This window comes from Aphelocoma coerulescens, chromosome 20, assembly GCF_041296385.1.
Source record: "Aphelocoma coerulescens isolate FSJ_1873_10779 chromosome 20, UR_Acoe_1.0, whole genome shotgun sequence".
NCBI lineage: Eukaryota > Metazoa > Chordata > Aves > Passeriformes > Corvidae > Aphelocoma > Aphelocoma coerulescens.
The window spans coordinates 2,572,924-2,598,610 of NC_091033.1; the positions used below are offsets into that span (position 1 = coordinate 2,572,924).

The 25,687-nt window shown below is 47.4% G+C and overlaps 1 protein-coding gene across 1 annotated transcript; it reads right to left on the reverse strand.

Annotated features, from left to right (window-relative positions):
- Positions 1-707: 707 nt before the first annotated feature.
- Positions 708-23,728, reverse strand: FAM83C (family with sequence similarity 83 member C). Its single transcript, XM_069034462.1, has 4 exons — positions 22,927-23,728; positions 15,684-15,851; positions 11,219-11,343; positions 708-1,638 (listed from the first exon to the last, which is right to left on the reverse strand). Exons 1-4 carry the CDS (start codon positions 23,479-23,481, stop codon positions 708-710), a joined length of 1,779 nt encoding a protein of 592 aa, XP_068890563.1. The 5' UTR covers positions 23,482-23,728.
- Between the last annotated feature and the right edge of the window lie 1,959 nt (positions 23,729-25,687).

Below are 25,687 nucleotides of genomic sequence, written 5' to 3' on the forward strand. Positions count from 1 at the left end.
AGCAGACATGTCATCTGTGTGCTGACAGGCCACCCATGACCCAGGTGCCACCTGAGTGCCTCACTCCTTCTACACCAGGGCCACCTGTGTCAGCTGCCTCCAGTGTTCAGGTGTGCCCAAGGAGCAGCCCCCATCCGTGTGCTGACACCACTGAAGTGCCAATGTCAGCCGTGTGCAGATGCCAAACATGTGCCTGGACACGTCCCTGCCCCTCCTGGCCTGGCACAGCTCAGTACGGCAGGGCCCTGGCCATGCTCAGTGGTCACCCTCCCACCAGGACTCAACACGGCTTTTTCCAGCAGAGCAACTCCTTTATTTTTCACATCCCCCTGCCTTTGGCCATTTCATTTTTGCCATATGGATAAGAGGAGAGGAATTGCTCAGCATGGAGAGAACCAGGACTCGCCCGGAAGACCTCAGTGGCCAGTTTCCAGCTGTAGCAATGGCTTTGCTGTAAGTTTGAGGGGAAACGGTTCTTTCCCAAATGGGTAAAAAGAATGTGGATTATGTTTATGTGTTTTTCTCCCTCCTGCCACAATCATGTAAATGAAAATTTGAGCTGTAGTGCTAAGCTCGTCTGAATCAGTCATCTACATAGATTAGACACCTTTTAACAGGAACAAGACTAAATTGCCACCCGTGTTTTGATTCCAAGCCCCAGGCGTGATGATTGGTGGGGAAAAGCAACCCCTGGAAAATCAGTTCGGTCACAGTTCGAACCGACTGTGTATGTGTTTGGATTTTAGCTTGTTGTACTTGGTGATCAGGTCCAGCTTGCTGTGCCCCAGAGTCATTCTCTTCTCCGCCCCATACGCGCTGTTCTTTTCCAGCAGCACATCCTCCGGGAACTTGTCGTAGCAAGGCACTACGGACTTTTTATCCCGTTTGAGGTGGTTGTATGGGGAGAACAGGTCAAAATGGCCGTGTCCAGGGCTCTGTCTCTTTTCCACCCCATAAAACACATTCTCATTTTCAGCTGGCAGCTCCCCGGAGGTGGCCACAGGCCCTCTCTGCTTCAGGCTTGTCCCATTGCTCCTGGTACCCTCCGACAGGGACTGCAGCGGCTGCCCTGCTCTCGGTGGGGAGCAGTGGCTGCTGTTGGCCTTAGTGTCCCCCTGATAACCAGGTTTATTGGAGGAAGGCTCCGGCTGCAGGAATGTCCTTGCTGTTATGAAGTTTGATTTGGGATACGAGGCTGGGGTGGGTTTATTTGGAGGACTGTTTGCTGAGTCTGGTGGTTCTTCTTGCTGTTTAGGGCAAGTGGGCTTCAGGAATGTGTCTTCCTTCCCCTTCTTATTGCCAGAATCGGAGCTGGAATCTTGCTTTTCCTGGTGTGCACTGCAGCTGGAGTTTTTCATAAAGGGAGACACTTTTATGCTCCTGATGCTCACATTGGAAAGGCTGCTGGAGGGGCTTAGGGTCTCAGTATCATTTCCCTGAGTGGGTTTTAAAAGACAGTTGTCAACTTCTGAGGTATTCCAAGAAGAGAGACACATCCTGGGATCTGGCACACAGAAGCTGGTCACTGCTCTGGACTCTGCATACAAGTACCGGAATTCCTTGTCAAACTCTGCAACAATTTGCCCACGGAAGTGGGTCACCAGGCCAGTGTGGACTTGGCTGCAAAGCCAGGTGAAACTGCAGGAAAAGAAACAAAACACATGTAACTTTAGTTCACAGAGTGCCAAAATGCCTAGCATGGATTTTAACATCCCAGTGATGGATTGCTACCCAATTTGTCTTGTTAAAACTTTCTCTAAGTAGGCAGGTGTGAGACTGCTCATGGAGATGAACATGCTCATCACATAATTACAGAAGAGCAGCCCTAAAGTGGTTGTTTAATTTCAGCTTGGGGCCCCCTGCTCTTCCCTCGACTTGGCAGGAGCTGTGTTCTCATGTCCTGACATCTGCAACACGTGATGGGCTTGTAGGAGCTGCTTGGGCAGGCAGGAAGTGAGGAACGGAGCTCCTGGGCACTGCCTTGAGGAATGAAGGTCTCCAGAGACCACAGGAATACCTCAGAACAGGAAGGCTGGTGATGTTTGCTATAAGCATTGCTGCGGGATTCCCAAATGCAATAGAAGTTCATTCTTGGCTCAACAGTCCCTGCCCTCACAGTTAAGTGTTTTGGGATCTTTTCTGGGAGCTTGTCATATTCTACCTTAAAACCAAAGTGGTTTTGCCCTAGCTGAGGAAAAACTTCCATTAATTGCCACTCTGCAAATTTTCCTTATGTGTTTAACCCTACCTCTTGTTTGTGCCCAAACTGTAGCCTATTTAGCTCTTCCCCAATATAGCTACAGACTGTAAGCACATTCTCCTAATCTTCCTTTTCCTGATTAAACAGGGAAGTTCCTTCCAGAGTGGGATCCCCAGGCTCATGGTCATCCCAGTCATCAGCTGATTTTTTATTCTTCCTGTAGTCAAACCAGACCAGCAGATTAAATGTGTCAAATAAACCAGAATTTTCAGAGGTGGCAGTACCAGCTGAGTGCTGTTATCGGCTGCTAAAGCAAGACACTGATTCTGAAGAGCAGGATAAAAAGACAGGGGCTCCAGGAGAGCAATTGTCATGGGAGATTACAGTCTCAAGTAAGTGTCAATTCAGGACAAGATAGTGGCACTGTGTTTTGGGACCTTGTCAATGTTTAGCTCACAAGACAGCTATTTGGGAACTTGTAGTAGGAAATCCAGCTCTTGAGGCTTGTCCCTGAGCACTCGGCAGTTGTTATAGGTCGGACTGATGTTGGTTACATTTACACTCAGCAATCACACCCCAAAGAGAAGCATAAAATGAAAAAAATACTCTGCTGCTTCATATCAAACCAGGTACATTAGGTAAGAATGAAAAAGTAGTAAAAGAATGAAAAGATCTTTGTGGGTGGCATGAAGAGTACTCAGAAATACCATTCTGGAGGCTCAAAGCAAATGCATCCCTTCACAGAGATATTAGGGGGAAAAAACCAAACCAGAAACTAGCTGGGATGGCTAAATGACAGAGGAGAAGCTCCATAGCCCAGAGAGACCATCTTTGAAAAAGGTTGGGTCACACATTGCAAAAGGTGAAAGAGGAAATATTCAGCTCTTTTTGAGGCACATGGTCCGTGCGTAACAGGAGTGTCCAGAAAATTCCTCGGCATCCCTTTATTGTAGAGGAGCTTGGGCTGCCCTGAGCCCCCCTTTGTACAGAACATGAGGGAGGATCAGTCTCCTGTTGAGATCTCTGTAGAAGAGTTTGGAAAACATCAACAGAGCAGATATCAGCCACTGGGCAGGAGCGGTGAACATCAACCCAAGAGCACCAAGGGAACGCCAGGATGCAATAGCTCAGCTCCTAACCAGGCTGTGCTATCTCCCACTTGAAAGGGCTCTGGCTATCAGGAGAATGGGAGGGTGTTAATGTGATATAATGTTTTTAATGTTCCAAACCATTAAGTCTCACAAATTAGATAGATATAAGTTGTCTAGAAATTACTAGAGACTCTTCTAAAGAATACAATTAATGGCCACATAGGAAACATGAGATAATAGGAAAGACAGCTTTGGCAAAGGAATGTTATCTCTCAAAAAGCCCTGAGAGTTCTTTGAAGAAATGCAGGAGTCCAGACAGGGGAGATTTCATGGATCGACACTGTCAAAGGCGTCTGTCCCAAGGCACTTCCTGGCTCCCAAGAGTGCTGGTGGCTCGGGCCACATTGTCACATTGTCCCCAGTCCCAGTGCACCCAGCCATCTCCTCTCATCCATGTGAACTGCCCTTTCCCCTGTGAGGGGAGAGCACTTCCCCAGCCTTATGACTGTCCCTGCCACTGGTGCCTCTTACAGCTCTTGCCCCAGTCCAGGCATTCCTGTGTCCCAGCTTCCCGTGCTGATCCAATGGGGTCCTGCTCACTCTGTGTCGTGACAGGCTCTGGAAGGAATCCTCCAAGTCCCCTGGTGGCACAGCCCTCCTTGCCACAGGACAGGTTTCCAGGGTGGGACAGTGTGGGTCTCGCCAGCCAGGGCTATTCCCATCACTACAAACTGATAAAGGTCTTTTCTTCCCAGAATGGCCTGGAGGAAATATCCAGGGAATGATTTCTGGTGTAAAAATGAGGCACTGGCTGAAGTTCACAGGTTACAAATCCAATACAGACAAGAGGTACTTCTTTGCACAACACAACACCCTCGTGGGCTGTGGAGCTCCTCCTCCTGCAGGCTACCCTGGATGCTAAAAGTTCATGGGAGCTTCTGAGAGCGGTGGGATTTTCCTGACAATATTTTTCCCCTATAAAAAACTGCTGCTCACAGCAGTTCTAGATCACCCTGGGACACAAAGGATCCTGAGAGAGGATGGCTGCAGGATAGGATCCCCTCCCTACCCTGCCTTCGGACTCTCCGGGAGCGGTGCAGCTCAGCCCTTGGCCGGGAGATGGAGGTGCAGCATCACCTCCGGGCCGTGGGGGACACCGGCCAGTCCTCGCAGCATCCCCTGCCCCGGGGCTCTGGCGTGGGCCGAGCAGGAGTGGGGAGAACACCTGCGGTATTCCACAAGTCTCTGTCTCAGCAGCATTTTCGACGCCCAGATTAGTTCCCTGCGTGCCCCCCTGTAGAGCCGTGCTCTGTTTGGGGTCACGGTGGCCTTTGCCTTTCCTCAGCTGTTTGTACAGGTGACTCCACATCTCCACGCTCAGCCTCTCTGCTTCAGCTCTTTCCAACAGACGAGATCCCAATTTGCAGCAGAAGGTTTTTTGCTTCTTTCAATAGTTTCTCAAACTCATCTTTATTGCTCTTGTGTCACTTGGGCTGTCACAAAGCCATTCTTTTCTTTCCATATGCCAACACAAACTTCTATGTTTTGTTTTTGCTCATGGCTAAATGCATGTACCACATAACACTCTTTACTAGACCTTCCATTTCAAGTGACATTTTCTTTGATAAGGTAACAATGACCTGCCTTTATTGCAGCAAGCTCTTTTTAGCTTGCTCCCAACACACTTGAAATAATTTCCATTCCTTGATTTTCATCTTCCTTTTGATCCGAACCATGCAATGTATTCAACTAATTTGGGCACCCATGTCTGTTATCTCTTACTTCTTATTCATCCTTCCAGCAGCAGACCTTGTCTCTTTCTCCTGGATTCACTTTTTATTTACACACCTGAGGATTTGCTCCTCCCTGCTTTGGTGTGCCCAGCAAGGCTGTACATAACTCATCTCCTGGTGAAGTCACTGCACTGCTGTGTGTGTCACCTGGGGTTCCCTTGCTGATGCACTGTGCTTCCCACTCCTTACGCACTCACTTCCTGCTTAATTAGAATTTCTTTCTTGAGGTGACTCCTCATCAAGCTAGATCTGGAACTCCCCCTTCAAAGCTCTTTCATTTTGCTTGGGCCATGGATACCTGCAAGTATAAGCACCTTTCTTTGAAAGAAATTCCAAGCTTCCTCCAGCTTCAAGCCCATGTAGTTTATCTGTCCATTGCCAAACACTTCTGTACTTCAGCTTTGTTTCTCCTGAAGCCACGTGCAGAGCTTTTGTACTCCTGTAAATTTTTGCCTCTCATTTTTCAGTTTCAGCTGCTGTGTCATCTTCAACCCCAGATCTTGAGTTTCCCACTACAGCAAGCACCGAGCTCCTTCCTCTCTGTGCCCATGGCAAGGCACACCCTGATAGCGTGACCATCTTTCATTTTCAGCAGAGAAATTTAATCTCCTCTAAGACAACTCAAACAGCCACATAACTCCCTTTCAGGCTGACAATACCAGCTCTTTTCTCGGTTTCTAGTCTGGCAAGTGTTTACTCTTCTTTTCCTGTTCAAGATCCTGTTTAGCTCTAGCCCCTATTTGCCCTTGGGCTCCTCTCACCTGCTGAAACAGTAAATACCTTAAGTGCTCAAATAAACACCCTATTTCTTCTGGTGCCCAGAATAATCCTAAATAGCTAGATATATAATTACATTTAAGATTTTAGATTATTGCTTTGCCTAGATACCTCAATCTAGTTTTTTTCCCTTCATTTAGAAGAAATACAATGTTAAACATTTAATCAAGGTACACGTAAGAGTTGAAGGGTCTAAACTAATTTGCCTACATTTGTTTAAGACAAGAGCAGTGAGCTTAGTTTCCATATTTAGAAAATACTGCAAAAATATGCTTGATCTGTATCAATAGGCAGCAATAGATCAGAATAAGTTAAAGAATCATAGAATCACAGAACATCCTGAGTGGGAAGGGACCCACTGGGATGATCCACTCCAACCCCTGGCCCTGCACAGATCCCAACAATCCCACCCTGTGCCTGAGAGCATTGTCCAAACGCTCCTGGAGCTCTGGCAGCCTCGGGGCTGTGCCCGTTCCCTGGGGAGCCTGGGCAGTGCCCAGCACCCTCTGGGGGAAGAACATTTCCCTGATCTCCAGCCTAAACCCCCCTGACAGAGTTCCATGTTGTTCTTGTAGTATGCATGAATAAAACCTGTGGGAGCAGAAGGACAGTTGAAGTATTTCTGCATATTTGGGTCCTTTTCTTCATTGCTCATCTCCTCGTTGCAGAGCTGCCAGACTGGAGTAACCCAACGGACAGCAGGAAGCAGTGGATTGCTACAGACCAAAGCTGGGATGTGTAGGAGGTCACACAGTTTGGGATCACATGCTTCACTTTAAAAATAAATGCAAGAAAACTGTATTCTGATAAAAGGACAGGGTGGAAATCAGTGACACTTGGGTAAGGAATTAGAATCAGTGGAGAACATCTGAACAAATAAAGCTGTGTTTAGAAAAGTGCACAGTGGCTGTAGTGGGAACTTTGCGAGCAGAGTGCTGCTGATGGTAAATAAGCCACGTTGAGGGGGTGCTGAGAGACTAAGAAGGCAGAAAGCAGAGGGATAAAGGGAGATCCTGCCAGGTTGAATGGGGGCCACTATAAGGAGAGTTGCCGAGACTGCATTTTAGACACTATAAATGACCACTTTTTGGAAAAACTAACCAGAAAGCCAACAGAAGGAGAAATAACATTAACAGTTCAGGGAGTTTCTTTGAGAAGGCCACTCAGCAAAAAATAACCATGACCTACCCATATCAAATATTCTTTCAGGACCAAAATAATCCACAACAGTAATGCTTAACTTCAAAGAGAAAGCAAGGAATGCTATTAAAAAGAAATTTAAAAGAGTAATCGAAAAGGTTAAATGCTTGAGGTGGCATGAAGATTGTTTAAAGATGCTATATTAGATCTCAGAGAAAATGTACCTATCAAAATAAAGACATTTTAAATAATAAAAAAACCTCACCATAGTTAAAAGGTGTATTAACTAAAAATATTAAAGCAAACAGCCTTCAAAAACTGGAAGTCAGCGATTTTCCAATTATGAACCAGGGAACAACCTATCATTTAATATTGAACATAGTAGCAGAGGAATGGAAAATATTACATGGGAACCTTTTAAAGAGCTTCTGGAAAACTACAAACCAGCCAGTCTTATTTCCATACTGAACCAACTGGTAGAAGCAAATAGAGAATAAAATGATTAGATGCATAAATAACTATAATCATAATGCTGAAGACTCAGCATGTTTTTGTGGAAGGAAGCCATGCCTCAAAAGCCTCTTACAGATCTTTGTAGGAGGCAGCAAGCACACAGATGTGCTTGATGTATCAAAATTGAACTTTCAAAGAGATTTTGACATGGTCATTCAGCAAAGACCATTTTTGTTGCTAGAAAAATTAAGTGATCATGGAGTACATACAAAGGAATGTCCTCTCAAGAAGTAGCAGTTGATTAAAGATACAAACATTAGCAATAGGTTTAATTTAGCCACTGGAAACTGAGGTTTTGTGCTGGGATCAATGCTGTTCAACATATTGAGAAAAGTCCTAAAAAACTGTAGAAACTGTCTGTGTCAGAGCTTGTGACAAAACTATTGTGGATCAAAAGAAAACTGGATAAACAGAAGCTGCAAGAGGATCTTATTGTAAGGGGGGAATATGTGACAAAATGATGGACAATTAAATGTCAATAAATTCAAACTCTGGATACAAGAAATTACTAAAAAGCCGAGGATACTTCACCTGGAGAAGAGGTGATTCACATGAGGGATTATAATGGGGGAGGGTAAAATCATGGATGCAGTCAAGAAAGTAAATAGGAAACACTTATTTTCTGTGCCCACTGATTTTGTGGGACTTTGGGGACATCAAATATAATTATCTAGCAGTAGGTCTACTGTAAACACCACAGATCACTTCTTCACACAAAACATAAATTAAACTGCATAAGCCATTGCCAGAGGGTATCATGGAGGCCAGACATGGTGGGAAAGAGTCTCTGATGGTAAACTGAACATAGAGAAGCACGTACAACATAAAACCCCAGAGTTCTGAAACCCCTGATCCTTGCACACTGCATTGCTGAACTGCAAAACCTGCTGCTGGGTAAGGACACTCTTACCCTCATTCCTGTATCATCCCGAGTCACCCCTGGTTCCACCCTGGATCTTTGGCTTTACTCGGTAACTGTTCTTATCCTTTGCATCTGGCTTTCCCATCTGCAGGGACAGTAATTGCAATATCTCCTATACAGGTTGCACTAACCCAGGAGCAGACATCCCGATTTTCTCCTGTGAAAGTGTTTCTGACAACTGTTGAACAAATTCCTTGAGAAGAGACTGTTTCTGTTAGTCCAGAACATCCTGTGCTTACTGGCACACCACAGAATCAGATGTAAGACCCTATTCAACTGAAATACTATCTTCCAGAATTCCAGAAGTTTCAGCTCTGCAGAGATCTGTAGAAAGAGAGCACATGACAGCCCCCAGTCCCTGCCCTGAACAGCACAGGGAGGAACTGACCCAGAGAGCTGCACCTGCATTTTCAGCAATACCCTGACTCTGTGCCCCAGGGAAATCAGATATTCCTCCAGCTGTGCAGTTCAGTCCAGCTGACACATGCTCAGCTTTAGCCATTCAAAACTGAGTGGTCCAGTTGTGTACTCCCTGCTCCTGCAGCCCATGGAGATGGATAGAGGGGTTTAAAAGATGAGTAGATGTGACGTGGGTTAGTTGTGGGCTCAGCAGTGCTGAGGGAATGCTTGCACTCAAAGGTCTTAGAGGCCTTTTCCAACATAACCAATTCTATGATTCTAGGATCCTGTGTTTCCAGGCAGTGATTCACTCCATTGTTTTTAAGTGTCTTAGGATGGTCAAAATGCTACCAGACACTGCTGTCCATGTTGCTTAGAGATTTGACACAACCATGTTCAACCATGTGCTTCCATTTTTCATTCATTTTGCCAGAGTTTGATGAGGTGAGACCTCCACTCTTGGAGATGATGAAGCAACACCAGAGGAGAAAGTGCAGCTTGAAGTTACAGCATTGACAAGGACACTGAGGATCCAGCATGTGCTCACAGAGAGATGGAAAGAGAGAGAAAGGGAGAGGGAGAGCAGTGTTCAAGGAGATCTGGTGCAAGGAGAATAAAAGTATTGCCAGGACACCATATTCACAGAAATATCAGAGCAGGCTGTCCTGAGGAGCTGCACTGTTCATGAAGGATAATATGATGCTCAACAGTGGGAAAATACTGTGGGAAGGATCTGCAGGTGGAAAAGTAACTAAAAAGAGTCTAGTAAAAAAAATATAGCACCAGAACAGTAGTCCTGACCCTCTGACCAGAACTGTGATGGAGAACAGACAATGTTAACTGAGATCACAGAGGCTGCAAAATTAGGATGGGCAGCAATAGTGGGAGATTTCATCCACTCATGCGCATACAGGTTAATGCTTCACTGGGATGAACCATGGAGAAAACTTTTTGGAAGCAATAAATTATTACATGCTAGAATTAACTAGTCTAAATTGTTTGACCCACAAGAAAAGATGTGATTCAGGATGTGGTCTAGAATGGTGTGTAAGACTTGGTTCCAGAGGCAGAAGTGGAAGAACCCGTTTGTAAGAATGATCACAACACAATTTTAACTCTTTAGTGGAGAGCAAACTAAATAAATGCAGCATGTGGATGTTCGATTTCAAGAAAGTCAACTATGTAAAAATGCAGCAATAGGTCAAAAAGAGTTGAAAGGGAGCAGACCAAAAATCCCCAGGATGACTAGGGCTGTAGGTTGCTCACAAGTGCTGTACTGGCAGCCAAGGAATCAGTGGGCTCATTTGAGGCCTGGGGGTCAAAAGGGTGATGGCAAGACCATAGCTGAGAACCCCAATGAACTTCCTGCATCTGTCCCTGGTGTTGGTGGCACTGAGATGTGTTTCACTCCTGTGTATCAGCACCACCAGAAAGGCCAAGGGCTGGGAGGTTTCCAGTATGACCACACCTACAGAGAGGCCTCCGAATGTGGTCTTGAGGCCCACACACCACTGGAGCTGCCCTCTACCCTGGGGCATGCAGAGTGTGCTGTGAAGATAAAGATTCCTGCTAGCATGGAGAAGCACGGACAACAGGGCAAAGGCAAAGGCAAACCCAGCCTCACGAACCTGCTGGAGCTTGGTGAGGGAGCCAGTGAGCACATGGATGCCCTCAGGCATGGAGGGGTGCAGTGAAATCCCCAGGTTTGCAGAAGATGCTCAGTTCCTTCAGGTGGTTGGATACCTCACTGAAGGTGAGCGAATCCAGAAGGACCTCACAGAACTGAGCAAGTGGACAAATATGTGGCAGATGAACTTCAATAAAGGAAAATGTGGTGTATCCATAGAGGAAAATGGTCTGTATGATGCTGAACTTGGAACAGCTCAGGAAGGAGCTCAGAATCAGCAGCAGCAGTTGTCTGACATTATCAACTTGGAGTGCAATGGCAACTAAAACATGCAGTGAGTGTTGGCCCCTGCCAGCAAGGGCCACAATCACAAACCAGAGTCTGGGCACCTTTTACCCCACTCGAACACCTCGGTGCAGCGTAACAGGGGGACCACATGCAGTTCTGGTCTCTGCACCTCAAGAAGGAGGTAGTGAGGTCAGAGAGAGTGCAGAAAAACAGAATTAAAAAGGCTGAGGGATGCAGCAGCCGTTGTATGAGGAAAGACTGAAAAGCCCGAGGTCTTCAGGTAAGAAAATGGCAGGGAGGGTGGATAAGATGGAGGCTTGGAAAACTGTGAAAGCACTGCCTGAGGTGAACGCAGGGCAGCTGCTGAACCAACATGCAGCACTAGGAGTTACATCATTCAGTATTTTGGTAAGGAATATTCCCTCAGTGTCACCAGTCTCTGCCACAGCAGTTGCTGTATTTTCTTACCTGTATGTACCAGCAAGAACTTGGTCGCAATCAACCAGGACAAACTTCTCCAGAACCTGGCCTGCAAATTTCTTGCCTGCTTTGCTGTAGTACGTGTCTCCACTCAGGCATCTTATGCGCATGTTCTGAAACCAAAGCAAGGAGAGTTGGTAAGGGGCCATGTACTGAACTAAACTGAGATGTTCCCTTGTGCATCACTGCTGGACTCCCTCAAGCTCGTGCTCTGCTCCAAGAGGTAGAACTCAGCAAGGCATTAAGTATTTCTTGGCTCCTACGTACCAAATATTTTGTCACACTGCCTGCTTCTACAGGATAAAAACAACAGCAAAAATTAACAAGTTGCACTCAAGTGCAAATTCTAGTTTGAAAAAAACTTGGGAGAATCCTAAGAGCCTACAGATCACTTCTGAAGCATATAAAACTATGCAATTTCTTCCAGATTATTAATAACATTCAACTCCCCACATTAGCTGATGGCTCTGCATTGAACTAAATTTTGACCCATAACAGCCTGCTAGTTTCTAATCAATAGAATGTGCTGCTCTGATTTTATACAATGACAGTCTTAAAACTAAAACATCGCTCAATGAAAAAAGACTTAGAGAGAGGAATATCTACATTTTAAGGATTTCCTTATATCAATAAAATTTTAAATGATATTAACATTTTCAGGTGCTGTACTCAACTGAGGGAGACCTGATGTTCCACTGTTTGAAAACTGCAAATACTTCTCTGATACAGCTTTGGCCTGTAAAACCAACTGCCCAGAATAAACTGGGGAATGTGGCTCTTGGTATCCATCAGGAACCTTTTTCATAATGTGAGGTGTTTGGCCATAACATTACTTGCACCTCGGGTGAGAGAGGCAGAAGAGCAGAACAGTCACTGCAAACTGTTACTGACTTGCTCTGTGTGATACAGTGCCAAACAAAACATCTGGCATGTAAATAAACATCCCTAAGGCTTACACCTACGCGGGGCTGCCAGGTCATCCCTTCCTGTCCTCCAGGCCACTCTTCCTGCCCTCCAGGCCAGCTCCCCTGACACCTGTAGCACCTCTGGAACCCCAGGAGCTGTCACAAGCTGTCACCAGCTGCATTTGACCGGGCAGATTCCTCTGTGGGCACCTCATCCCTGCGGAGCATCAGCCCAGCGACAGACAAAGCCCTACAGCAGCCGGTTCGGCGTCGGGGCCGATCTGCCCCTGGCAGAGGTGGGCGCTCGGGGAATGTGGCAGTGCCCCTCCGCCAACCCAGCAGATTCCTGGCCCGGCTCAGGCAGGGGACAAGCACCAGCAGCTGGGATTCGCCTGCAGATGTTCCCCGCTGCGCCCCTTCCACCCTTCCCGAGCCGCCCCTGGGCACCCCTGTGCCCCCTTCTCCTGCCCCCCACGGGGCTCAGGGCAGCCTGGCACCCTCGGCTGAGGAGCAGGAGGCAGGGACCCTGCGGCAGTGGCTCCCCCGCGGGTGGCTTCCCTCTGCCGCCTGAGTCCCCGCGGGCAGGAGCTGTGCTTCCCTCCGGGAACAGCCGCCAGGTGGGAAAGGCTCGGCTCTCACATTGCAGTGAGGGTCTCCCAGCCCACCCAGGAGCACCACTGCCCTCCAGGGCTGCACAGCAGCAGCAAATCTGCTCCTCCAGACCAGAGCCTACCCAGCTCCCTCTTGCAGTGGGCCATGGCAGCTGGGAAGAGCAGGAAGAGGGCAATCATTTATGATGCTGCCCCTAATATTGCTGCTGACCCTGTTTTCTGCTCAGGAGATTTCCTGAGCTTCTTGTGGTTTGTCTCAGTGGGAACCCCACCATGATCTCTCCTCCAAGTACTGGTTCAGTCTTCTTTTGAGTTCATGGAAACTTCTAGAAGGGACGGAGCCGAAACTTCACAATTTTTGCGCTGTGGCTCTCACTTGTTGGCTTTTTATGTCCCAGAACATACCCTCATCTGCCACCTATGAGAAGGGAGAAACCTTTTCCCTGTAAGGACAGTTGTGCATTGGAACAAGTTATCCAGAGAGACTGTGCAGTCTCCATGCTTGGAGATCTGCAAGACGAGACCAGGTAAGGCCCTGACCTCACAGGTGACACTGGTTTGAGTGGGAGGCTGGACTTGATGACATCCTAAGGTGCCTGCCGACTTGCATTAACCTGTGATCCTCTGAAATGACACCACAAGTTGCTGATTCAGACCAAGATAACGCTGGATACCTGGAGAGGGGTTCACCTTGTCCTGTGGCCAGTCAACACAGGGATTTTTTTCTTCCAGTGCCGAGGTTTTAGTAATACTGGTTCTCGCTGGGAGGAGCTTCCTCCCCCCCTCCTTCCTGGGGAAATTAAAACAACTTCAGGTAAGGGACATTCTATAAATTTGTCACCACAGTATTTCTTCACTCCCTTTATCCCTTCCAAGGCTGGGTGAGCTTCTGATATTTGGTTGATTTTAATCATCTTCTTCCTCTTGTCAACCCAGGCCCTGAATCAACCCAACACGATGAGAATCCTGCAGTCTTGCAGGACTGCCAGGTACTACTCTTGCTCCATCCAGGCAGTAGTTCCAGGTGCAGCAGATGGATGTTTGAAAATTCCAAGTTAAGGCTTCTTCTGTCACTGCTGCCAATGCTCCATGTGGGATTTTCTGATGCCCAGCACTGGAATTTGCCACCATCAGACTCACATGTTGTTGTCAGAAGTAAGATGCCAGAGGGGCAATTACCCCAAATTCCCCATTCAACCCCAAATTGTCACCAATTATTCCAAATGGAGATCCACCACCACATCCTGTCACAACTTAGAGGCAGGCATAAAATATGTACCCTCATTCCACTCAGATGTGTATCCAGCCTGTAGGTAATGGACTGCTTAGGTGCATCAGCATAAGAGACACTTCAGATGGGGAGCTGCTAGTGAGTCATGGAATGGGGAGGCAAGTGTTAATTACCCATTCAAGCACAAGACATGACATCAGGCCTAACAAAGAGACATAGGCATCTCCATGGATATAAAATCCTTTTAATTTTAATTTTAAAAATGGGCACCTCTTGGATAAGAAGCAATAAAACATATTTTGGAGAGGTGGAATTCATCTGAACCCACCAGGTCACTTCAGTGAGGAAGCTATTTGTGGTAGCAAACATGCTACAGCATGGAGCAGCTTTCCCTAAGAGCTGCCATCTCAAGAGGCAGGATGAAATGGGTCTGGCTTGTAAGAAGTAAGACAGGACAGAGCTTCACCAGCACGGTGGAAGAATCACAGAATCATTTAGGTTGGAAAAGACATTCAAGGTCATCGAGTCCAACCTTGTCAACTGGACCAGAGCACTGAGTGCTTCTCTAAAGAAGCCTCTCTAAATTAACCTTTGTGTAGACAGGTTAAAAATGAGGGAAAATTAAGACATTTATGACTGCATCTATTTGGAATATGCTGTAAAACATTATTTTTGCATTGTCCCTAGCTTGTTTTTTAGCTAGGAATGCTTTTGAGCTAACTGGAAATTTTTCAACTGTTCCCCACAAAAATGAAGGGAAAACCTATCAAACTGGTGGCTGCAGCAGAGTCAGTGCTCCAGGGAATCCTCACACCCAGGGAAGGAGCATAGCCAGCACTGCTGGCCTTACAGGAATAACAAATGACAACAAAAGAACCAACTTCCATTGATGGGTGGTAGCCAGAAATGGGGACAGCAGGATACTGGGGTGCATCTATGGGGCTGCAAGTTCCCAAGAGAGCTTGTGGCACTGTCATGTTCATTTTTACCGTTTATCTGCTCTGGGCCCCACACGCTGGGTGATGGGCACCCACTGAGCAGGAATTGGGTTTTTCACAAATCCCTCATGGACTCACAACTAAATTGCAAAGCCTAAAGGCAGATCTTAATGTGAGATTTTTAATCTGTGGGTTCAGCAGAAGGAAGTGCTGGGGTTTGCAGCAGGACATCTGAGGGGACTCACTGCTTGCCCTCCCAGCTATTGCCCTGCAGCAGCTCTGGGGAGAATTTAAATCCCTGAGCTCAGTGATCTGAACTATGAGCAATTTAATTCTTGCAATTCTATGTCCTAGAGCAGAGGCTGTGCCCTCTCCTTCTGTGTCCAGATGATACAGGTTCACATAAACTAAATTTCCTGGCCTCGCTCTGCATCTCTGCACCAGCCCAGCAAAATGTTCAGCAACTCACTGCATCTCATTGGCCCCAACTTCACACTCCCTGCATGGAAAACTGAAGTGAGGACCACAAAACATCAATATATGGGACTAGTAGGCTCCTGCACACCTTCCTCTGTATGTCCAGGCAGATCTCAATTTCCTAGAGCAAACAGCCATGGTCTCTTAGCCTGGGACAGTGAGAGAAGGGATAGATCCTAGGGAGAAGGGACAAGTCCTAGGGACCAGGCAGAGGGAACAGAACACAGGGTACATCATTTTTATCAGTTCCGAGACCTGTTTATCATATCCAGTGTGTGACTGAAAACTTACTGGGAAGCTGTCCTGAGTAAGAGCCATTTTATTGCACATTTCCACAAAATGCTTCAAGTACTCTTCATCCAGGATCAGGTAAACGGGGATGTGCCGTCTGCTTGAGGCCTCCAGCAGGTCACACAGAATTTCCATGTCTGTAAACAGATCCATCACAATTGCTATCACCTGGCCAGGAGAAAAGAGGCGTGGGGGGGAAAGAAACACAAGAGACTGTTGAAATCTCATGCCCAAGTGAATTGTGCTTTAAACTATATGCTTTAAACTATTCAAACCTCCTGAGTTACTGAGCTTCTGTGGCCGCCTGAGTGGAGGTGATTCTGGACCTTTGTGTTTAACAGCTCTTACCCCACTGTGGCAGCTAAAATCAAATTTTAATAATTATGAAGACAATCCCCATCCAGGTACCTCCTGTCTCATCTGTTATTTGCAGAAAGGAATAGCTGAAAGGGCAACATGTACACAAACTTTGAATGTCAGTGGTGCAACAAGTATGTGTTGCCTTAAGAAAATATGCCAAGAGCAAAGCATATAAACAAGAGCTGAGACTGAGCTGAACAAATCATTGTTCAATCAGCAAGAGTGACTCTACATGACTGGCAGATTAATATGAAAAAGTACAATTTTTTTTCAGGATGGACACACTGCCAGGTGAGGGAGAAGGTATCCTGATTAAGTATGTACAAGTCCTCGTTCCAAGATTAGATCCTAAGGGTGCCTAGACAAAATCAGAGAATAATGTGTGTGGAAAGGATCCCTTCCCTTTCCCTGCTGGCAGAGCTCCTGCTCATGCAGCCAGGGATGCAAGTGATGGGTATGAAACCTGACAGGAGGAAGAAGAAATAAAGCTAAGATTATTGAAAAATAGAAATAGAAATAAAAATAGAAATAAAAATAGAAATAAAAATAGAAATAAAAATAAAAATAAAAATAAAAATACATGTATCTCAATAAAGTGAAGACCCCAAGGAAGGGGTCTTAAAAAGGAAAAGAATTTTAAAGAGAACTGCCAGTCCTTTAAAGAATAAGGTTGAAAAAGGCCATGGCACTCCATCCCACTGAGGAGATGGAGTGGGAGGCAGCAAACTGTCATGGCTACATGAATTATCCAAAAACTGGAATGAAAATACAGAAAACAAAAGGTAGGTCATGACAAGCAGCTACTACAAGTGAGTTGACCCAGGACTAGAGAATTCAAAGTACAGAATGACCTGCAACAAGAATAATGCACCAAGGGAAATCAGCCATAAATAGGTTCAGATGGGATTGGAGACCCTGTTGCTCTGTTCCTCATGGAGTGAAGTTGCCAGCAGACAACTGAGAGGGCCAATATTTGGATGAGGAAGTGACTGTTGGGATCCATCTGTTGTTGGTTGTCACCGTCAGTGATGGGAATCAGGGGGAAGGAAGGAACAGGCAGGAGAGCACTTGCTGAGCAGGATGATTTGTCACTGCAGCTGAGGGTACAGAGCAACCTGGTGACTCAGATCTTGAACCATCAGCAGTTTACACTGAGAACTCATGAAAGATGGGAACACACTGCAGGATGGAAAAAGGTAGGGAAGGATTTACCATCAGGCAAACTTCTTTTCAAAAGCTGAAAAAAATAATGCAACTGCCCAAGTACTTTAGTCCCCATCTCTACCATACCATAGTGAATAAGGTAACTGCTGCTTGTAAATTGGGTGTATAGCCCTGATTTGTGTTTCTGCACCTACCAGAGAATGCCCAAATACTCATGACTCAAAACCCACTAAAACTGGGAGAGAAGCTCCAACAGACTATTCTGCTTCTCAGTGTTCATGCCCTGGCACCACACCTGGCACACGAAATGCCTGACAGTCAGTCAGTCCTGCTGCCATCATGCCCCCGTGAAGAGGGAGCCTGTTTTCCAGCACCTCCCCTGCCTGTGTTACGTGCATGGCCACAAATGCAACTCTCCATAGTTCAAATCACCCCGTGGATCTCACCCCTGCAGGGTGAGCCTTCCTCTGCTGCTGCTGCTCACCTGCTCCTCTTCAAACCAAGAGCTAAATGCAGAGGATGGCAGTGAGGTCAGCTTTTACATATGCAGTGATTCAAGCTTTAAATAGGAAGAGGGGAAATTGAAGTCATGGCATGGATCTGATCAAGAATAGCTTCAGAGAAGAGGAGAGGAGCTCCAAGTTTAACTGTCCTTGGATTTCTGCTCGACTGCCACACTGGCCCAGATTGCTCAGTGCCCAGTAGCTCTTCTGCTCTGTTTTCATTAATAAACTGCCTCTTTCTAGGCTCACACTCGTGGCCTCAGTGCTGCCACAGGCAGAGCGGGGCCCCTGGGCTTCCCCGTGCTCTCCAGCCCAGTCTTCTGCCTGGGGAGCTGGCTGCTCTCAGACTGCACACGCCATGGAGAGACCTTTGCACAGAGCCACAGCAGAGAGGACAGCAATGGCACAAGGCTGATTCCTGCTCCCTTGGCAATTGAGCCCTTTTGCAGAGGGACAAGATTTCGTGGCTCTGTTTTGTCCCCAACACACAGTCATTGGTCCTCAACATCTTGCAGGAGGCCTGAGGCCCAGCTCACCACAGCAGGGTTTGGGGAAGAACCTTCCCAGGGGATGGTATGTATGATCCCAGACATCCACATGGGACACAAGGCAGCTCTCAAGAGCTAAAAATCATTCCTGCTGTCCAGGCCAAAACCACATCTCCACCCTCTCACCCTGGCCCTGGGAGATACAGGCTGCAGAACCTGACTCCAAAGGGCACCTCTTTTTGTAGCCCTTGTCAGTGTTGTCTTCCCAGAAGCCTTACGAGGGTTTGGCAAACTTCTCCCCTCTTGAAACGTGCCCATATCTCATGGAGAGCAGAGTACGCCCTGGAGGAGCTCTGCAAGCACTGAGAATCATCTTCAACTTCCCAAATTAACATTGCTGCTGGTCTGTCAGCACAAGGTACCACTGAGACCCACAGTGTAAAAGGACTTTGCCACATCTCTCCACACTGTCCCCCAGCCAAAGGCCAACTGCAATTTAGCCAAATTTCTTTGATGGGTCACACATCCTCTGATGATGAAGCACTGTGAAAAAACTATAGCCCCGACCTTGTGTAAAGCCTCAGGCAAGTCCCTCTCAGCCAGACTTTGCCTCACGATATTCGAGCTCATCTCAAGCTTCGGTTTGAGGCAGGCTTTGTCCTAGCGACAATCTAAACTCTGCTTGGGAAGTCAGTGTGACAGAGTCAAGGAAGACCGATCCTCCTTTGTCCATGATCCCACATGTTATGGGGCCCTGCCTGCACCTAGGGTGCACAGGAGGTTCACACCATCTTGCTTTCCTCTTCCAGTGCTTGCAGGCTTTGGCAGGGCTGGTTGCCACAATTCAGGGCTGATCCTTGCCCAAAACTGGCACTGCCACGGCCTCAGTGCTCACTGTGAGAGGGATGGGGCTGAGCAGGCAGCAGCACATGGCACAGAGTCCCCCGTGGCAGCCGATGCCCAGGCTGGATGCAGGTGGCTCCTGGCAGCCTGGTGGCCGGGCTGCGGCGTCAGCGAGAGCCCCAGGCAGCGGGGCCGGCTTGTGCAAGCTGGGTAGAGCCCTGCTAGTCACACTCAGGCTTTCCAAAGCGGGTCTTTACTTGGTCGGGAGGTGGAGCAGGCTGCAGCTCTGCTCACACCTTCCTTCCCAGCGCTCCTGGTGTGCAGCACGGCCGATGCTGGGCAGGAAGGACGGCAGCCCTGTGTGTGCTGCTGTGCCCTCCCTGCACGGGGAGATGCCCGTGCCCGTGTGGGGCTGCTCATTCTAACTGAGGGTATCCATAAGGGCCCTCAGATCAGCACAACCTTTTGGAAATCAAAGCAGGCAGCTCTTACAATAATATCAGATCAACCCCAAGAAATTTTGGGGGAAGAAGACCCTGGAAGGTTTTCCCCCTCAAACCTCCTAAGAACATACGGTCATTAAAAAACAAAACCAACCTGCTTTGAAGGTCATTCCAAACAGCTCTCTATAGCAGTGGGAGTTGGGTATCCAAGTACCATCTGCAGTTCAGGCTCCTGACAACTCATGTCTCACATTTAAAGCTTTGGGCATTCAAGTCAATTGGACCTCACAAACCTAAACCTGTGTCAGTGCCTCCAGCCCCTCCGTTTCAGTGGTGGGGGCTGCAAGATTGGGGCTGGCTCAGAGCATCCCTGCTCCTCACCCTGCTGGTCACGGCCCCTGAACCCATGGCTTGGCCTTAGCAGGTCAGGATGTTACAGAGACACAGCTGCCCTACAGGCTTTAAAAAAAAAAAAATCACACCTTGCCATTGTAGGGTTAAACCATGACATTTCCAAACCCACTTCTGGAAACTCACAATTCAGCAATTACTGGAGTCATCACTTTAGGAATTACAGCACTTACCAGAACCCCACTGGGGTTTGCCATCTGTCTGGTTTCTAACCAGCACAGCTGGTTTTACTGGTATTTGCCAATAGCAGTGTGGTTTGGGTCATTACTACAGTGGTGCCATTTGATCTCTTGCTTCCCTGGGGACCGTCAGGGACCCTTCTGCCACCAGGTACAGACACGAGCACACAGCCAGAGTCTAAGGTGTACAAGAGGGGTGAAAGAAGCAGCATGGGCAGTTCAAACCAGGTTGGAGCTCATCCAGCAAGAGCAAAATTGTAATAGTATTATCAAATGAAGATAAAGGTGTGGCTGCACTGCATCTTCTTATGTCTGCAAAGAGAAAAGCTCAAATCTGAACATCCGTCTTCAAAGAGAGCTGGTTAAATACAGTGAAGGTGAAAGACCAACTGCACCAGCAAAAGGTGCTGATGAAACAAATGCTGTTTATGCTAATTTGTGTGTACAAATATGCTGTTGCAAGAGGTGTCAGCTGGCATTGTTCTGTGTGACTTTACGGGGGAAGAAGCAAACAGCATTTCAAGACACACCTGTCTACAGGATTTGGGAAAAGCAGTTGGGGATCTCAACATCTCAACACCAGCACTGTATCCCCCACGGGAGGAGAAACACTCTAAAAGAGGGATCTATGAGAAAAGCTAAAAGTCTAGTGGCAAAAATATTGGAAATATAGAAACAGCAGCTGCAGAGCAAAAAACCAGGTGGTTCTCCAAATGGTTCATACTGGCACTTCAAGCAAAGGAAGTTTTTACCTCTGGTTGCTGTTTTAAGATACATAAGAAACATCCTTTTGGATGGTTTGTTGAGCAAAATGACTCAGTAAGTACTCAAATATGTGTAACTGGGGTTGTGAATGAGCTGGAATTACCATCAATCATAGAGTTAATCATGGGAAGCACTGGCCAGAGCTGCTAACCCAGAAGCCAGTAGAACACCAGTAATAAATCAATAAGATACTTAAAAACTCGTTCTCACATTTCACACAACAGTAAAACACACAGTGTGAAACCCCCAGCTTGAACATGAAGGGCTGAAGATTGTCAGGGCTTTGTCAACCCAAGCAAAGAAAGCAAAAAGCTCAGAATGTACTGAAAGTACAATAAAGCATCCACTGCCCGGGCAACTTGCCCGCAGCAACGGAGAAGCTCCTGTGAACTGAGGAAGCAGCAAGATGTTTTTCCTGTGGCTTAAAAGGATCATAATATCATTGAAAATCTGGAACACGTGCTGAGTGATGGGAGGACATTTTTTGGTAATCATTTACTCTGTGCATTCTGCCATGACTGTGCCTTAATCCCCACTGCTGACAAGGATGGAGTCAATATCACAGAACTTTTCAGATCATTTAAGATACCATAAATCAGCTGCCTGCAAAGACAAACAAAGTTTTTTGTCACTTACTTCCTGGACCAAAACTTCCTGTAATTGCCTATAAGATGCAATAGAAGTTCAGGCATTAAGCAAGGGCTGCTTACGACTGAGCAGCAGCTCGTGTGGCAAAATGGTCTTTTGGGCAAAAGAAAAAAGACCCCCATTCACCTCATATCATGCCCAAACTTCACTGATATGTGGCTCTTTGAGGATGTTTTGATGCTGTGCAGCAATGTGAGCTGCTGGGAATACATAAATTCATTTGCTCTGCTCTGCTGACGGTGATAAAAGATCACACGTGAGTTGCAAACAGAGGTCCAGGTGATTCCTTATCTCCTGCTTTTGCACGAGCAACAATGAATGTAAGGAGTGACTGTAAAGTTAAATAGGAAATTACTGGAGTGATAAGAGAAATTGCCAGAAGCTGACTGGTTAAAGTGAACTTTGCTCTAAATGTTTCCTCAATATCTCAACGCAATTACTATCAAAGAAGTTTAATGTGAAACAACTGAAAAGAACCATAAAGAGGACAAAGACAAAAGCTGTAAATGTGTCTGAGATAGTTGTCTGAGCTGCTTCTTTCACACAGAGTACACTGGCAAAGCAAAAGAAACAACAAGCAGCATAATTGAGTGAATGAATTCATGCCAGCATTGTGCTTGGTAGGCAGGCACTGTAGTCTTCCGGTTTTTATTACATCTGAGGGTTGTAATAACACACCAGAAACTGTGCAATGGGGCAAAATGGGCTGATCTTACTCATCCCCAGAGAGGCACAGACATCAAGCCTAGGAGACAGGATTCTAACTTACTTCAAACCACAGGCAGCGATTTGCAGTCCCACAAATTTACTGTCGTATGTGGTGAGGTCCTGGCCTAGGCTGCCCAGAGAAGCTGTGGCTGCCCCTGGATCCCTGGAAGTGTCCAAGGCCAGGTTGGATGGGGCTTGGAGCAACCTGGTCTGGTGGAAGGTGTCCCTGCCCATGGCAGGGCATACAATGAGATGGTCTTTAAGGTTCCTTCCAATCCAAACCATTCTGAGATTCTCTCTGTGACAGCAACTCACCAGTGCTATTCTCTTGTCCAGCTTAATGATGTCCAGGGTTGAAGAAGAGCCCCAGCTGTGCAGACTCTCTGGCCAAGGGAGAAGGGCTGACAGGGACACACAGAGCCAGGGACACTGCAGGCCCTGCCACGCACCCACTCCGGGCTCTGGGACTGCTCTGCATCCCTGCGGCCACAGCCACAGAGAGCCTGCAAGGGCACTGCTTGGATGACATGAAATCCCAGGCAAAAAGAAATTACAAGAAAGGAAAGGAGCAGGAACAGCTACAGGGCTGCTGCAGAAGAAGCAATCACATCATGCCAGACATGCAGAGAGCAGCGACAGCGTGGAGCGTGTGGTTACAGGTGTGGGACCAGCCACCGGCCCCGGGCGCTGCGGCACAAGGCTCCCCTCAAGGGACACAGCTCTATACGTACCGTCCGTGCCCGGCTGATCAGAGACCGGACCGAATCCTTAATGCTGTTCGTTTTGTTTCTTTGGAAAATGACAGTAGCTTGAGTCTGGCCAGACACTGTGAGGAGCGGCGTCCCTGGCCACCCCAGCTCCAGCTCCGGAGGGTGCACATCAGACATGAGGGGGAAGTAGGTGCCCGATGTTAGTTCAGAGTTGAGGGAGAACCTGTCTCCAGTGTCCCCATCACCAGGGTCAGCTTCTTTGTCTTTCATTGCACTGGGGTCTGGAAAACTTTGGTTCCTCTGACGGCTGATATATTCCATGTCCAAGGTGGAAAGAAACGGCAGCTCCCTCTCCTCGGCGATGGCGCTCAGGTAGCCGCGCTCCCCCTGCTCAAGAAAGGCGTCGATGGCCAGCCTGGCTGTCTCGCTGTGCTGGAGCACCAGCGGGGTGGGCTCCCTCCACCACGGCTTCTTCAGCTGCTCCAGGCGGCTCTTCAGTGGCCCAGACACCCCTTGCTGGCTCCCATAGCTGCGGTGGAGCTGGGGCCTCACCTCGACTGCCAGGTAGTTGAACATGACTGGAGCTGCTGATGCTGAGAGGTGTCTCTCCTGCTGGATTAGTCCTGTGTCCGTATTCAGGTCTTTTCTGCCCCTCCTGCACTCCTGAGCTCCTCCCAACAGGTTCCTTCGGGACTCAGCATAAGCTCAACTCCTTAATCACCAGGTACAGCCCCGCACTCGGGGGGAGGAGCCGGCTCTCCCCAGCTCCCTCACCGGGCTTCCCCCGACACACACCTGATACTCAGTGCCTAGAGTGTCCCTTTTGCAAGGGAGGAATATCGGCTCTTCAAGCTGTTCCTTCCTTTTCCTTGTAACTGATTAATATACTGTGCTCCCCTCCCCTTCCCTAGAGGTCCCCACCCTTGGCCTAGCAGGCTCTAACCTGTTTTGTCCCTCACTGTGCTTGCAGTGGAAATGCAGATGCTGGAACTTGTTCCTGCTTGAAATTTGTTCCAAATCAAACATGCTGCTTAGTGTCAGTTATAATGAAACACAAATATCCCAAGTGGGTAATCAGACTCAGCAAAGAGACTTACTCATCTCTGAGCCACAGATAATGCTCCTCCTTAGCATTTCTTGGGAGCCTGGCTCTGCTACACCAGCACCTGGAAGGGAAGCCAGAACTCTCTATTTTTTGACACACAGAGTCACAGTGTTTGTAGGAATCACAGCAGGAATCTTGGTCATTAGCTATTGCAGGTGGGAAGAGCAATACCTCACATGCTCTTTTAGCATCTCCCTGGAAATCCTTCAAGGAAAGGACATTCAACCTTAGGAGTCTGGTGCTGTGTGGATGATGATACTGCCCACATGCTGCTTATTGGGGATTAGTTAACTCCAGCTTCCCAAAAGTTTCGGAGGAACAGTACAGGCAGACATTGCTATGTGAGTTAAGGCACTGTGTAGGAGCACACACGAGAACACAATGTGTGAAGAACTGCAGAGGAGCAGAGATCAGCTCACCCTGGAGCTACTGAACTCCACACAGGCAACCAAAGAATGAAGAACTGGATGGAGAGTTGATGTAATCAATTGGCCTTTTAGCTACAAAATCCCCTGAGATTAAATTAAATTAAGTCATCTAAAAACTAAATGTGTGCTCTGGAATAACCACGGGGCAATAGTCAATGGGATGTCCATGCCTGAGTGTGAACCAGCACATCCAGACACCAGGCTCTAAGTCAGCTGGGATGAATCATGTACCCAAGGGACTATCACTCTCCACGGACTACAGCTGAGTGGGATGATTAGTTCAGATTAGTTGTCTAGTCTTTAGATGCCTGAAGTCAGGATGAAGCCTCAGCAGGACTGCAAATAGCAAGAACAGAAGCAAAGCTGCATTGATTGAATCAGAAAACAGAAGTCGGCTGCCAGTTGGCTGTGATGCAGCAAGCAAGGGCAAAGTAGGGATGGGACAAAACTGTAACAAAGGTGCTGGCACAGAAGTGTTACAGGTGAAAATAAATGTTAGCACATCTTAAAGAATAACTTAAAATGTGAAGTGAACAGCCAAACCAGTGTAAGGAGTTTTGGGGAAAATAACAAAGGGAAGGAGCTGTAACATGGTGGGTGTTTTTCTGGAGCTGCTTTGCCAGGTTGGTAACATGAAATATGTGTACCATCACCTTACTGTTTGCCTTCCTAAAGAGCTGAAAAGAGTGTGAATTTTTTAAAAAGTCATCAAATGCGTATTTGCTGCTCCTGATTCTGTAAAGGGATTTGCACTGTCTCCAGCTGGTGTTTGGTAATGATCTACTCTCCCTCCAGTAATTTCTCATGGTCCTCAGCACATGAAAGCACACACGATGTAAACACCTCCAGCCCAGCTTGACAGGCTGGGCTCCTTCAGGGTTGGTGGGGAGAGGCAGAGACTTTTAGGAGTCAGTTACCTCACCCTGCAGACACCTGGAACAGGTTGGATGAAATGCGCCTTGGAAGCGCTTATCTCTCCCCACCTGAGCAGCAGGAGCTTGGGCTGCCTAAGTCAGTGACAGAGGTTTACCATGCAGACATCTAAAATTAGATGAGAGGTGTCCTGTCCCTGCTGTCTGGCAAAATGGCTATAATTGGCACTCCAGAGGCTGATTGGCCAACACAGGATGTGGGAATCGCATCAGCCCGTTTTTGCCAGCTAAAAGCAGGGATCTTATCTGGAATTGTTGTCTACACACCTTCTGCAATCAACAGAGAAAGACAAGGGGAAAATTCCCTCTGGCTGAAC